General features: G+C 47.3%; 1 protein-coding gene across 2 annotated transcripts in view; it reads right to left on the bottom strand.

Annotated features, from left to right (window-relative positions):
• Window positions 1-5260: 5260 nt before the first annotated feature.
• The window catches only part of ETS2 (ETS proto-oncogene 2, transcription factor), a 20881-nt gene continuing 10758 nt past the window's right edge, over window positions 5261-15383 (bottom strand). For both annotated transcript variants that reach the window (XM_072806992.1, XM_072806991.1), the window contains exons 5-10: window positions 15031-15231; window positions 13353-13436; window positions 12084-12305; window positions 11185-11448; window positions 8382-8500; window positions 5261-7541 (exon numbers count right to left, since the gene is read on the bottom strand). In XM_072806992.1, the coding sequence (XP_072663093.1) occupies window positions 7326-7541; window positions 8382-8500; window positions 11185-11448; window positions 12084-12305; window positions 13353-13436; window positions 15031-15231 (1106 nt within the window). In that variant the 3' untranslated portion in view covers window positions 5261-7325. The remainder of the gene's footprint in view (window positions 7542-8381; window positions 8501-11184; window positions 11449-12083; window positions 12306-13352; window positions 13437-15030; window positions 15232-15383) is intronic.

Genomic DNA, 15383 nt, shown 5'->3' with positions numbered 1-15383 from the left:
CCCTAATCCATCTATTAGCCGGGGAGAGAGGCCTGGAGCAGATTCTTCCTCAGAGTCCTCAGAAGGGACCAATCTTGCCAACACATTGCTTCAGGACTCCTGGCCTCTGGAAGCGTGAGAGAATAGATTTATGTCACTTAAGCCTCCCAGCCTGTGTATTGTATGACAGCTACCCCAGGAAGCCAATACAGAAGAGAAGAAATGAGGTGACCAACAGAAAGAGGGGCAGAGATGGTCAGGATGAGACAAGCAAAGGGTGCAGTGTGTCCATGTTTAAGTGTGAGTGTGCATGTATGTGTGCACAGTGCACACGAGTGAATGTGTGTGCAAGTGTGAGACAGAATGTGTGCAGTGATCATGTGTGAGTGGACATGTGTTTTTGTGCCACGATGCACATAAAGTATGAGTGTGTGTGTGCACCTGTGTTCTGAGGATCGTCTTATTCCCAACTGTGGGGCTGACTACAGAGACATATCAGTGAACATGTGGACCCCCAACACCTATCTCAGTGCCTAGTAAGGCTGATTCCTTGTCACCTCTTGTTGCAATACTACCTCTTGTTGCACATCTTGTTGCAATGCTACCACTGTTATGCCAGTTATTGAATAGACCCCAGCCACAGATGCAGGTGAAACAATGGGAACCAGGCCTTTGTGCTGGATGGAACTCACATGCTCTTACCTTCTTTATACCCAGGCTCCTTCACTAAAGTGGCTCCCAGAAAGCAGACAGTGTCTGGCTTTCAGTAATCTGTACATTCCTAGTGGTTGACATTTAAGAGCTGCTTGTGAATGAATGGCTGAGTGGAGGGTGAATGCAAAAATAAATGAATGAAAGGTAACCAAACTTGGTGCCTCCCTTGGGAATATGCTATGGGGTCCATACATAGCTTGGGAAAGCAGAAGCCCAGGCTCATACAAATTTGATTGAAAATACTAGTCCGATTGCTCAGGGTCTGAAAACTATGAACAGAGTGTTGTGTCTTTGAGATGATGGATTGACTTTCTCCTTGGGGTGGGAAGGTGAACAGCACCTATGGTACTGCTGACAATGACCTGGGACAGATGCAGCAAGCCAGCGTGGCAGTGTTGAGTGTCTGTCTGACCCCTAAGCTGGGACACCTGCTCTGGGTTCCAACCCCTGGAGAGTCCGCAGGCATGATGGATCAGGGGTCACTGCTGAGACCAGAAGTACTTCTGGTTTCAATATAGGGCTCTAATCTCGCCAAGCCTCAGTTCCCACATCTGCAAAATGAGCATAATGAAACCGACTTCCCAGGGTCCCAAGGAGATGATGAATGAAAGCAAGATTTGCCAATGCTACTGTATTTCACAATTATTAATTACATGTTTGCACTGTGATGAAAAATAACCTCTTTGGTAGCCAATTTGGTGGAGTTTACTAGCAAATGATGAAGGTGTTTCTCATGGGCTTTACATGGAAATGGAACATAGCCAATGCATAATACTCTTTGCATGAGACCTCATGTTCTTTGTACTATTTGTCGTCCTCAATATCCCTAGGACATGTCATCCTCCAGCCAACACAGGCCATGGGCTCTCATGAATCAGAATTTCTGGTCCCATGCCTCACAAATACACATGTATGTGTTGAGTCCTGGCTATCGACTTGGATAGTATGAGGCCATAGACACGGAAACTGCTGGTGGGGGTCAGATTTAGCAATCCTGGGCTATCTTGCCATCTGAACATGACTTTAGGAGGCAAGAAGGGGGCAGTTACTCATAGCACATGGGACAAAGGCTATGTCAATTCCAGTTGTGAAGGTGTCATCATCAGCTATGACCAAAAATGGTATTTCCCTTAATGTCAGATTTCAAGTAGAATCACATGTTCAAACCCTGCCCAGGAGTTTCAAAAGACTTACACAATAAGGGATTACCCCCTTCACTGCTTTGGGCCTCACCCTTCTGTGTTGCTCTTACAGAAAAGACAGATTAACATCTGGCCCAGATTATGGGATTTGAGCATCTGCTCAAACTAAACTAGCTGCCTCCAGCTGCCACGTGTATGAGAACTATGTGTCCTTTGGGTAGGAGGCTCATGGATAATTTTAAAACTCAAATTGAGGGCTGTTTAAAACAGAACAGAAGGAGGAACTAGAAGCTTGGGGGGAGCCCCTGGGTAGGATTTATAACGACTTACCCAAAACATGGCATGGTTATCATGGCAAGAGGACAACATTGGGAAACAGAAGATCTAAGTCTGAGTCCTGATTGAGCTAAGTGCCAGGTTCATCACTGAATTCTGTGCCTGGGTTTCTCCTTATGAAAACAGAGACATGACTGCCAGGAGCCCTATTTTCTAAGAGACTGCTGCTGGAATGCTTTGCTCATGACTTAAAAAAAAGCCTTCCAGGTCACTGACTTCTTGCTGTCTTAAACAAATGAAAGATCCATCCATCCACTGCCACCCAGTGACTCCACCTTATGGAGGGGAAACTGAGGCACAGAGTGATGAAGTCACATGCCCAAGGTCATGCACTGCTGCATGAGTGAGAATGATAACCCATGGTCAAGCCAAAGCACAATAAACCCTACTGCCAACTAGCTTGATTTTTTTCCAAAGAGGTAATGAAACAGGTTACTACCTTCTATGTCCCCTCTGTTCCCTGTCCATCTGCTTTGGTTCCCATATCCTACAACTCACACACCCAACAGAGCAGCCCCTTCAGGCTCTAAATCATTCCCACTCACGAGTGTCCACCATTTGCAGATCTGAGGGAAGCCCTCTGGGGCCCTTGTATAGAGAAGAGCCAGGGTATGGTGTGGCCTAAAGGCAATTTAAGTTTGCTTCTTCACCACCATGTGTACAAGCTGGGAGGTAGGCCACATGCACCTCATCTCTTCATGATCTGTTTTGACTGTTAAGAAAAATGAACGTTTATAAAAAAAAAAAAAAGAAAAAGAAAAATGAACGTTTAAAACATGGTGAAATATATTACGTTAAAAAAAGATTTAGAATTGGAGCAACACATGAAAAAGGACAAAGACAGTGAAGGATGGTAGGAGGGATTGTAGACTACTCATTTCACCTTTTGCAAGTGAACTTTTTCCTTATTATGGAGAACTTTAGACAATTCTTTTTTTGCTTTAAATTAAATTGCTCATTTTAATTGGCTATGAAAGGGTAAGATTAGAAGGATGGACAATGGATCGAAGAGGAGAAAGGAAAATCATCCTCACTCGACTTCTGGTCACCTCCCTGCCCCTTGTTCTACTCTGAGTTCTGGCTGAGTCGCTTGGCTTTCCAGAACAGTTCTCAAAGTAAGGTGCATAGACACCTGTGGGGGCTCTGACACCTTTAAGGGGATCCTCAAAGTCACCCTTGCAAAAGTAAAGATGGATAAAATTGTGGGACCTTAGCATTAAACTGTCCCAGCCATCATTGCCTTCTTCATTACCATGTACTCCTAGGAAAATAAACAAACAAATCCGTTCCATTTAAGAACATCCTTGATAAAGTAGTGAAAAATAATTTTAAGTGAATACACATCTTTTTAACTTCTAGGTAATAGATGGTACACATGAAGAATTGCTGCACACAAAGGCAGCTTGGTTGTCCCAGGAAATGCAGTTGTGTATTTATGTGAGTTGCAAGCTAAACTAACCACTTTATCATGGACACCATTTTTATCTGTAAGAATAACAGACAAGTCATGTTTATTCAGCCTTGGGTATCTGACAGGTATGTCCTCAAAAGTAAATGAAATGAGTCTGTCACTTCAAAGAAAACAACTTAGACTCTTTGTTGCCAATGATAACATTTGAGCTTTCAAATGAAAATCTGAATTTTTGAAAATTTATACTGGCCGCTGTGAGCTTGATAGATTCCCAGTACTTTTCTGGTGAAATTGGTGATAAATGTAACAATGTGATCACTTGATATTGGATGTTGAAGTGGGTCAACATTTTGAAGCAATATTTTCTAAATGACTAATGCGTGATATTACAAAGTCACACATGGGTAAAAGATCCATTCAAAGTGCAAGACAGACCAATAAAATTTATTATAATCATAGGAAATTTTATTGATATGATTTCATATTCCAACTGCAATGAACCTTTAAAAAACTTCCATTTGCCAGGTTTGATATAGAATGAAACAATATCCACAATTATCCCAAACATCTCCCAAATACTCCTCTGTTCCAATTACATAGCTGTGTGAGGCCTAATTTCCTTCAAAATATATCACGAGAAAAAATACACAAGAAAATAGAAGAACCTAGATCCTTTCTTTTAAACCAGACATCAAATAAATTTGAAAACGTGTCAAACAATGACATACTCACTGTTTTGGGAAAAGTTATTTTTCATAAAAGTGTTAATGTTATTTTAAAAAGGAATTGTATTTTAAAATGTGTTTTATTTTATTTATTTAACCATGAGAGACACAAAGGCAGAGACATAGGCAGAGGGAGAAGCAGGCTCTGCATGGGGAGCCTGATCTGGGACTGATCCCAGCACCCCAGGATCATGACCTGAGCCAAAGGCAGATGCTCAACCACTGAGCCCTAAAATGTGTTCTAATTTCTCATATGGTGAACACTGATGACCAGTGGTATTCTAGTAAATGTTTAAGAACCAGCTCCTGAGGGGGCTTGAGGGAAGCCTGATTTATATAGGGCCTGCTGATTTTCATGGATTAAATATAAATACTCTTATTACACCATCACATTCAAGGTACCAATATGTCACTGATACAAAGTTGGGAAGGGACCTGTTCTCACCCGCCTGTGGGGAGGGACTCCAGCACACCTCTGATATAACCCACCTGTTTGCTGGCATCCTGATGGACTCTGAAGTGTGTTTGAGAACCCATCTCCGAGGACCATCACTCTCACCTCTTGGTAAGTCAGCTCAGCCATGTCAGGCATCCTGAAGAAAGTCCTTGAAGTTCGAATGCTAACGGGGTTCCTCACATAAGCATCCTACAAACTCTTCTGTTATCTCTGCCAATCCCCCAACAAAGACAAGGTGCCTGTATCTTTCTATTCTAATCCCCCCCCCCTTTTTTTTTTAAATTCTAATCCCTTCTTAAAGAATTTTTTGATTTAAGGGAACACTTTTTGGGGTCCTTAAGAAAGAGCTATAGTTGGTTGTAGCTTGGTCATGATTTACTAGGTGACCTGTGTGTAAAATTGGCTAAATGGACAGTGGATCAGGGTTCACTATCCTCACTCCACCTCCCCTCCTCCCTGTTGGGGTGGGATGAATGAGGATTCTTACAAGGAAGCATTTATATAAACAAAATACTTTATTATTTGAGAAAGAAAAGGCCAGATTACAAAATCTTTATACTGAAGTCTGTTCATTACCACACCAAAGGTTTATAATGGGCTTTAGTTTCTGTAACTATTAGGTTGAACCACATGAAACTGCCAACTTTGTAGATAAAAAAAGTCAAATATTGGCAATTTCATGTGGTTCAACCCCATATAAAATGAGCCAATGGCTAAGATTCCCTTTGGCAGCAAGATGTTCCCAGTCACATGTCTGTTGATGTTATAAACAGATGTCTGAGTGATAAACATGTCCTGCTTGAGAAAAACATCCTGTGCTTAGACCCTGGAAATGGTCTCGTGTAGGTACTGAGCGACTGGTCCCCCAGCTCCGGGGTTGCTCTTCTCAGCAGGCCCCGCCACCCAGCTTCTCAGCCTTATTACACAGATGGCCTCTCCTCTAGGGACACCAGCCCCTGCTCCGAGTGCCCTCCCACATTGCAGGTGAAGCCCGTCTGGCTCTGAAACCAGGATGACTTGATCATTTCCAAGCATCCCGAATGCACGCCCACCCAGGGGGCTCCTTCGAAACCACCATGAAAATTCTCCATCGTGAGCAAAACGTTTTTCTCACATCAAATCCTCCAGTGGATTCTCTTTCCCATCTTGCTTGTCCTCTCTCTGCCTCTGGGCATTCTGCATCCACGAAAACAAGAACACGGAGCTGTGGGTACTGCGCATACAGGAGTAGCATCGTGTCCGGACAGCCCACGATTCGCCAGGTGAGCAAGGACAGGACAAGTCGGGTTTTGCTCACGACCTCTCCGTGAAGATCACCCTCCCGCCTCCCACCTGCCCTAGGCTTCAGCTCCCAGTACAATATGTTTAACTTCACACGGGACGCAGAAAAAAATAAAGCTTTCTTACAAATTACATTTTTTTCCAGTGAATTACTTCTGCAGTAAAAGTAGCTGCTACATAAATCCCTCCTGCTCTCTGAAAAGGAGCCACATTATTTCCAAAAATAGCATTCTTATTTTAATCATACAGAATAATTTGGGGCGCGGAGGTGGAACCCGGGAAGGAAATGGCTGGTCGGGGAGGTTAGTTGTTGGGGAAACACAGTCGAACTAAAAAATAAAATAAGTTTTGTGTAGAAACGGATTTAAAGGCATGCACGGAAATGGAATACATATGCCATTTGTCAAGAAAAATACTGCTTTATAGCTTTTACATTACAATTAAGGAGAAAGCAGAGGCGAGATGCGCCTCCAGATAATAACATTAAGTGTTTTTATAAAAATTCCCAAATGTACAAAGTCCTTGCCAGATAATAATCTGGGCAAAACAAAACAGAAACAGGGACTGACCCTGTTAGACGTATACCTGTAGGCATATCAAATGTAAATAATACAGACTTTACAACTTCTTCGTCTGGCCTGGCAGACTGTTTGCAAAACGCTGCTGGTGCTCTTGGAAACCGCAGTGAACACCGGACGTCTGCGTTCTCATTTCAAATACATTTGCAGAATTATTTTAAATTACAATATACAGTTCTCGTTAAATAGGACTCTGAGAGGATTCTGACAACAATTATTAGGGTTACAGTCATATATACAAACTAACTTCTGAAATGGCACGACTGTCTCCCTGCGCCCTCCGCCTGGCTGAACCAAAGAGACCACTTCTGCCTTTGTGATTCCTGGCTGCCAAAGGCAAAAAAAAAAGGCAACAAACAACAACAACAACAACAACAAAAAAACGTGTGCCCGAGGCATGCTCGCTCGCTCCTTTGGAGAATATCCAACGGCCTGAAGGTTCCTGCCGCGCGGCCTGCTCGGAGCCAGGACGGCTTCCCAGCGCTTCCTTCTCGGCCATTCTAAGAGCATCATAAATAGTGTGTTCCCGTCAGCAGGCTTTAGAAGTGGGAAACCATGCTGCTTTGGGTGAAAAAGCGCGGTTTCCGAGGAAATAAGGCCACTGCTTCGTGGGGACTTTCCTGGACGCGTGCGATCCCGCCTTTCAGGGTCCTTGGAGCAGTCGGTGGGTCGGGGGGCTGCCGGCGCAGCACAGGGGGGGCCTCAGTCCTCCGTGTCCGGCTGGACGCCCAGGATGGCATGCAGTTCCTCGGGGGTGAACCCCAGCAAGTTCTGGAGGTCGCACACGAAGCGGTACACGTAGCGCTTCCCCGACGTCTTGTGGATGATGTTCTTGTCGTAGTAATAGCGCAAGCCGCGGCTCAGCTTCTCGTAGTTCATCTTGGGCTTGTTTTTCCTCTTTCCCCACCGGCGGGCCACCTGGACGGACACGGGTGGAAAGCGTCCAAATGTGCGATTAAGAGAAAGGGAACGACTTGCTCCCGATGGGGCTTCTCACGCCTGCTGCCCCGAGAGAACCTGAGCACCCCCAGACCACGGCACCTAGGGGTGCAGCCTGTTTTAGCCCACGTGCAGGGCACCGAGTCCCTCGGCTGTTTCTCTGAGGACAGAGGTGGATTCCGGTTGGGAGAGTGAGGGGCCCCCACCCACGGCGCCGGCTGGTGCACCAAGAGCCAAGGTTCACCATCGGCCGGGCCTGACACAAGGGAAATGCTGTGTCCCCCCACCTCCCGGCTTCTGGCTCCAGTCAGCACAGTCAACAGCTGCTGGGTGGGGTTCGGAGCCATGTGACACTCTGCATTCCTCAATGCTTCTGCTTCCCCAGGGAGTCGGGGAGGCGACAGCTTGCCCTCTGCTGCTGCCAGGGACCACAGGCTTCTCGAATGCCGTCCTGGAGGGTCTGCCCTCTGCTTTCTCCTCCAGGGCTTCCAAAGGCCTGAGCTGAGCTGGGCAGAGCTGCACCAGCCAGAGGACCAGCAAGGGCTGCTGGAGGCTCATCCCCACAGTGGGAAAAAGCAAATTTCCCATGGTATATTCGGACGGTCAGGAGACACCCTCAGTTTACCATTTGTGCCTTTTTATCAGACGAGAGAGCAACTCACAGATGCCCGCCCGGTGCCCGTGTGTTCACCCACAGAACACTAGACCCAGCTGTAGCGGTGAACCCTGCCTTGTGCCCAGAGAATTGAATTTATGAGCCCAAAGTGATGAAATCAGGTTTTAAAGCACCGAGACTGACTTCCCAGGCTCTGGCCGTACCTCATCGGGGTCGGCGAGCTTGAACTCCCATCCGTCCCCGGTCCAGCTGATGAACGGCTGGCAGGATTTGTCCGAGAGTAATTCCAGGAGAAACTGCCACAGCTGAATAGGTCCGCTTCCTGGGGGGAGGAGGGGGGATGTGTTATACAGTTTTGTTTTGTTTTTTTTTTATAAAATATTTTGTTTACTTATTCATGAGAGTCACACACACAGAGGTAGAGACACAGGCAGAGGGAGAAGCAGGCTCCATGCAGGGAGCCCGATGTGGGACTCGATCCCAGGACCCCAGGATCACGACCTGAGCCCAAGGCAGGTGCTCAACTGCTGAGCCACCCAGGCTTCCCTGTTACATGTTTTTTTTTTTTTTTTTTTTTTCGCTTTAAAGTATGGCAATGGGGATCCCTGGGTGGCTCAGCGGTTTAGCGCCGCCTTTGGCCCAGAGCATGATCCTGGGGTCCCGGGATTGGGTCCCACATCGGGCTCCTGGCAGGAAACCTGCTTTTCCCTCTGCCTGTGTCTCTGCCTCTCTCTCTCTCTCTATCATAAATAAATAAAATCTTTAAAAAAATAAAAAATATAAAGTACAGCAAGGCTTTAGTCCTTCTGATGAAATAGGCTCACTGAGGAACGTGAGGCCCAACTCTGGGCAGGGTGCCAAGTGAAGGCACAACTCCAAGTGTGGTGGCAGCGCTGAATGCTTGAATGGCATGAGGCTAGACCCCCAATGTGGGGTCTTCCTCCCCGCCTCCCACTCCTGGAAAGGGGAGCACTACGCCCTCAGTTGCTGAGTTGGGTCTTTCTGGAAGAAAATTCCAACTCTGGACATCAAGATTCCTCATCTTGGGGGCACCTGTGTGGCTGGCTGGGTCTGTAGAGCATGTGACTCTCAATGTCAGGCTTATGAGTTTGAGCCCCACGCTGGGTGTCAAGATGACTTAAAAATAAAATCTTTTTTTTTTTAAAGACTTTATTTTTTATTTATTAGAGACACAGAGAGCGAGAGAGAGAGGCAAAGACACAGGCAGAGGGAGAGGCAGGCTCCACGCAGGGAGCCCGACATGGGACTCGATCCCGGGTCTCCAGGATCACGCCCTGGGCTGAAGGCAGGTGCTAAACCACTGAGCCACCAGAGCTGCCCAAAAATAAAATCTTAAAAAAAAAAAAAAATCCTCATGCTTTTTAATTGTTCCTTATGTCATAAGTTTCAGGGTTCATTTCTAGAACCACCCAGCGGGACAGGCTAAAGGGGCATTTCACCACAGAATGAGGCATGTCCCTGGAATCCTAGGCTACAGCCTTCCTGCCCAGTGACGGTGGGTAAATTGCTTAATCCAAGACTCAGTTTACTCAACAGCTGCTTGGACATTTGGGGTTGTCTCCATGGCCTCACCGGCTCTGTGAGGTATGCTTTGCTTCTCATATACTCTTTGTGGATTAATATTTAGAACCACCAACTTGTGACGAGAGCATTGCTGTAACTATTTTAAAGATGAGGCACAGCTCAGAGGCAAGGTGCCTTGCCCCAGACCACACACTCATCAAACAGCTCTTCCTCAAGACCCAACGGCCACCAGCAAGAAGGCTCTAAAGCACCAAGGACGGGAGTTCCGGGACCAGAGGTAACTGGGTTACTGGTGTGACCATGGAGCACGATCTACCCTGAGCCAACTGTCCCATCTGTAAAACAGGTTAATACCCCCACCTGCGCTGGACACGTCCCAAGGACAACCAACCATATATATGCCTCATTAACCACATAAAGCTGAGAGTCAACAAGTGGTAACTAATATTAAAGTGAAAAACACCAAGGGGCACCTGGGTGGCTCAGTCGGCTGAGCGCCGGACTCCGGATTTTGGCTCAGGTCATGATCTCAGGGTTGTGAGATCGAGCCCTGTGTTGAGATCCCCGCCCAGAGAGGAATTCTGCTTAGGATTCCCTCTCTCCTTCTGCACCTTTGCTCCCCACCTCCCACTGGTGTATGCCTGCACACTTCTCTCTCTCTCTCAAAATAAATAAATGCATTCATTGAATAAATAAAAAAAAAAAAAGAAAAGAGAAAGACCTCAACGCTACAGCTGTTTATTTTCTTATCAAGCTCACTCCCGTGCATGTTTGGAATGACAGAAAAGGAAAAAAATGGATGCTTCTGTATTCTTAGTTTAACCTACTATTTTAAGTAGGCACTTTTTTAAATCTAGTCGCTCCATATGGTCAAAATATGAAAAAAAAAAAAAACACATTTAAGGACCCATGAAGCAATTTAAAAAAAAAAATCTTGGTATTTTTGCTAAAGTACTGGAAATATTTGGTTCTAAAAGCAGCCTTAATATTTGTCCCTTGCCGAAAATAGCTCTCGCCCAAATCTTAAAAATAAGATGGATTTTAGCAGCAAAAGCAAAGGTAAACAGTCCCTGTGTTATTTGAGGCTGGCTCAATAACAATAACGTCCCTCCCTGGGCCAGTTTACATTCTTCGGGATTCCTGGAGTGGGTGAGTCAGAGCCAAAGCCTCCAGAGGCCCATGTCCCCTGCATGGCCGCCGCCCCCTCCTCTGCAGGCTGGCCGAGCACAGCCCAGGTGACGGAGTGGCCCATGGACGTCATCCACGCTGCTGAGCCGTGCACACGACAGCTCCTGAGAGCTTGGCCTCTACAAATTCAGGGACACAGCCTGCCTGATCTGGGACGACAGCCACGCATGAAATGTGCGATGCAGATGCAATGTGCGCCATCCAGAAACACCCCGGCGGAACACGGCGGGGGCCCAGGGGAGGAGGCGGGGACAGCCCAGGTGACACACTCACCTGTGAAGCCAGCCAGCACTGCCGCAGGTATAACCGGTTTGCCCTGCTCCACCGGGTCGCTCCTCTCCTGGATGTAGTCCTTGAAGGACATGGTCGGCTTATTGAGGCACAGGGATTGGCTGCAGTCATCCTCGAAGCTCTCGAAGGACGGCACTCGCTGCACGTCCAGCAGCGACGACTGGCTGTTCCAGGACTGCAGTAGGGAGTCCGAGCTCTCGAAGCTGTCCGCGCCGTTCTCAGGGGAGTCGCGGTCCCGGGGCTTCCCTGGCAAAGACAACCGGGCACCAAGGCTTGAGCCCTTGGGGACAGTGGACTGTCCAGTGCTCCCGAATGGTGAGGGCCCGTGGGCCAGTCTGGGGTTCACGCCAGCCACCCCCACCCCACCCCACCGACAGCCTGCTGGTGCAGAGCCCCGGACTTCTCAAGAGCACTTGTCCCCTATACGCCCTATACAACCACGTCCTCCACCAGCGGCAGCAAGTGCACCTCACAGAATGGAATATTATACAGCAATGAAAAAAGAAAGCCCGCCTGCCCCATCCAACGGCGTGGCGGGTCTCAGGCATAGTGAGCAAACGACAAACATGAAAGAAAGCATAATGCTATGGTTCCATTTCTATCAAGCTCCAGGACAGGAAAAACTAACCTATAATGACAAAAATCAAGCCAGTGGTTGCCTCTTGGTTGGGGGGTGGGGGGGATGCTTCTGACTGCAGGAATGTCCTGTTTCTGCATGGTCTCCCCAAATATCCCACTGGGTGGAGGGATCCAGCCGCGAGCAGGCTCCGTACAGTCGGGCCCGGAGCCTGCGACCCGGAGGGAGTCGATGCGTGCTGAGCAAGCCTGTCACCCGCGGTGGTGACACTGCGGAGCCCTCGGCACACGGGGATTGCACTTACCAGAACCGCCAGCGAGCACGTTCAAGTTGCCGCTCGCGAAGTCCTGGCCGACCGGGCAGTAGTTGACGCTGACGGTGCTGAGCCGGGACTTGGAGAGCATCTGGAACTCCTGCTCAGAGCCGAGCGTGCCGGGTGCCGCCGAGGGTGCGCACACGTCCAGGAGGCCGCCTTTAGGGTAATTCTGCGTCTGCACCCCATACGTTGCTTGTTCCACGCCAAAGCCTGGGATGGGACAGTCGGAAGGCAGAGCTATTAGGTGGAGTGACAGGGTCACCGGAGACCCTCCATGCCCTTGAGCCGAATCAAATGCAACCGGTTCTGTAGGGTCTAACCCTCCCCAAGACCGCGGTGGAAAGGAGGCTTTGGCAGGTGGCCATTCATGCTGTCAGCCCACAAGCCCTTCCCCAACGCGCCTGCTGCCTCTGGACCAAGACGTGACCCTCCTTGAGGTTAACATTTCTCCGGCTCTAGTGCATCAAATGCTTTATGTGACTCTCAGGATGGCAGAGGCTCTTTCACTTCCAGGGGAAGTGAGGCTCGGAGAGCCTGAGTGATCTGCCACCCAGTATGTGACTTGTAGGGGAACATCCCCTCCCTCTGCTGGCGAGGGGGGCCACCCAGAGCCTACACTCATCAGTGTCAGTGACCAGAAGGCCCGAATTCCATGCCACTTCTTTAAGCTCCAAAGATCAGAGCAAATTTAGAATTGCTTTCTACATGCTTCCTGTGCCTGGCACCTCTTATCTATCCTTCGAGCTCTGACCACAGCCATCAGATGCTCACTTCGCTCCGCCCCGTGCTCCGGGAACTGCCTTAGAGAGCACTGGCCAGTGCAAAGACAATGCCAGCCACGTAGGCCATGTTAAATTTCCTAATAGCCATAGGAACAAGGTAGAGAGAAACAGGTGAAAATTAATTATAATATTTTAATATTTAACCTGACTCAGTGTCACCAATGATCATTTTACATGTAATCAATCTCTTAAAAACTATTAAGGAGGCATTTTACATTCTTCGTTCCACTGAGCCTTTCGGAGCCATTGTATTCTTATCCCACGTCTAGGTGTGGACCAGCCGCGTTTCCAGCAGCTCAGCAGCCACATGTGGCCACCCCACGGGACAGCACAGGCCTAGATCGTGCCTTCAGACCTCCTGCTAGGGAGTCCAAATTTATTTTTATTTTATTTATTTGGGGGAGGCGGTTAGGAACCCAAATTTAATAGGAAAAGCTAAAAGCAAGGTCTTCAGGGCAGAACTGATTGGACTGACCTAGTGAATTGCTATTAATCCAATGAGGGACTGAGTTGAGGTGTGAATTTTCTTCATACTGATCTTCCGTCTTTTCTTGGTTTTCTGAAAAAACAGACGGGAGAGGTAGGATTACAAATCAAAGTTAAAAACTACGCACAGAAAAAAAAAAGTGTATTTCTAAATGACTGCTGTCTGGTTATTTTAGAAAACCTGAATGCATTTACGCTTCACATTTAAACTGATGGTATTCGGTGTCATTCGGTCTGTTTTTTTGTTTTTTGTTTTTGTTTTTGTTTTTAATTTGGTCTTTTTCAAAAACTAGAGACGGCAATGAATTTTTAATAGCCAGAGGACGTTTTCCAAAATGAATGCGGACACTGGCCACGTGAAATGTTCTACTGCATAATCTTAAATATCTAGAGTGTGAATTTAATTCATCCATGCCATCAATAGGTAGTTAAATATTTATGAAGCGCCACCTGTCCCAGGGGCTGGGAGTACAGGGGGTTAGTAAAGCAGATCCAGTTCCTGCCAGATACAAGGGTTCGTGGCTTCAAACCCTACAGAGCTGTGGGGCTATCAAGGGGGGACCACAGTGCCCCAGACCTTGGAAATGGAAAAATTATTAGCATTCTCTGTGTGTGCTGACTTCCCACAAACACACGGAACCACACACACCCACACATCCTGGTCCACAGACCTACGCCCGGAGTAATGGCAAAACGGGCCCAACCTGCCAGTGAACAGACCCATCAGAAACCTGTCAAATCAGACTTGTCCAAGTTTAGGGAGAATTTGGGAGTCTCCAAAAATAAGTTTCCATGGGCCTCAAAAGGCACTGCTGAAAAGAGAAGGGGATTGAAGCCTTCTCAAGTCTTTTAAAGATTCTGAGTCTGTAAAAGGTGTTGAAACTCGGGGTTTAAAATCAAGTGAACAAGGACTACTACGGCCCTGAACTCCACCAATGCACTAATTGTCTTATATTTTTAACCTAGTCCCTCACTAGAATTTTTTTTTTTCTTTTTAACTGGATGTATTTTTAACATTGCTCTCGACACTCTCCTAAGGCTTACACCAAGACTTTCTATACGATGAGAGTGCTTTTGTTCCGTGGCCAGTTTCTGTATAATGTGTCAGCATATAAATATGTGTCAATTACTTCTGCATTTGTTTAAATATCTAAAACCCAAAGAAATTCATGTTGTCAGATTCCTTTTGGTCTCAGGAAAATTTACTCTAAAATTCACGGAGTTTTTTTTTTTTTTTTTTTTTTTTTAATTCACGGAGTTTGAATAAAGGCTCCCTTTCATTGAGGCTGACTTACTTCTCTGGGTTCGATAAGGTGAGCCACAAAACACGGGATGACTTCTTGCTGGCCTCCATATCTGAGCCAACACGCACTCCTCTGACACATGCCATCTGACCACCGTCAACAAGTGAGTGACTAAGGTTACTGCCTTGTGGCTATACTTGATGCTACACACACACACACACACACACACACACTTCTGTGGATTAAAAACCCATAATCACTGCCACATATTTGACTCACTCTGGTGGCATTTTCAAGCAATTTACTCTACATTATTTGAAACCCTGACTTAGTAGGATCACAGAGCACTGATTCCCCCCATCACCCTTCCCCCACCATGGCTTTCCCCAAGGGGGAGGAGCCCCGTCAGTCACTCAGCTGAACCTTTGATCATCTGCTCCAGATGCTCCCAGAGAATGTCGCCCACAAAATCAGGTGCCAGCTCCAGAAAACGCTCCTTGCCCAGGTTACACAACACCTGGCCGTTCATGCCGAACCTCTGGAGGTTCACGTTCACCAGGCTGAACTCGTTGATGGCCCAGAGAAGCCACTGGCACACCTGCTGCTCGGTCCACAGCCAGGGGTCTGCAGGGGAGGGAAGAAAAAGTCAGAACACACACAGGGAGAAAATGTGGAGGGAGACAAGGAGACCAGAATCACTCCTGATCCAGATGCGTACCAGAGACCCGCCCACGGAGCAAGCCACCCAGCTAAATTCTAAGACACTAATCGTGATG

This window comes from Canis lupus, chromosome 30 (genome assembly GCF_048164855.1).
Source record: "Canis lupus baileyi chromosome 30, mCanLup2.hap1, whole genome shotgun sequence".
Taxonomy (NCBI): Eukaryota; Metazoa; Chordata; class Mammalia; order Carnivora; family Canidae; genus Canis; species Canis lupus.
The sequence above is the reverse complement of the archived record's forward strand: the minus strand, read 5'-3'. Positions and strand labels throughout refer to the sequence as shown.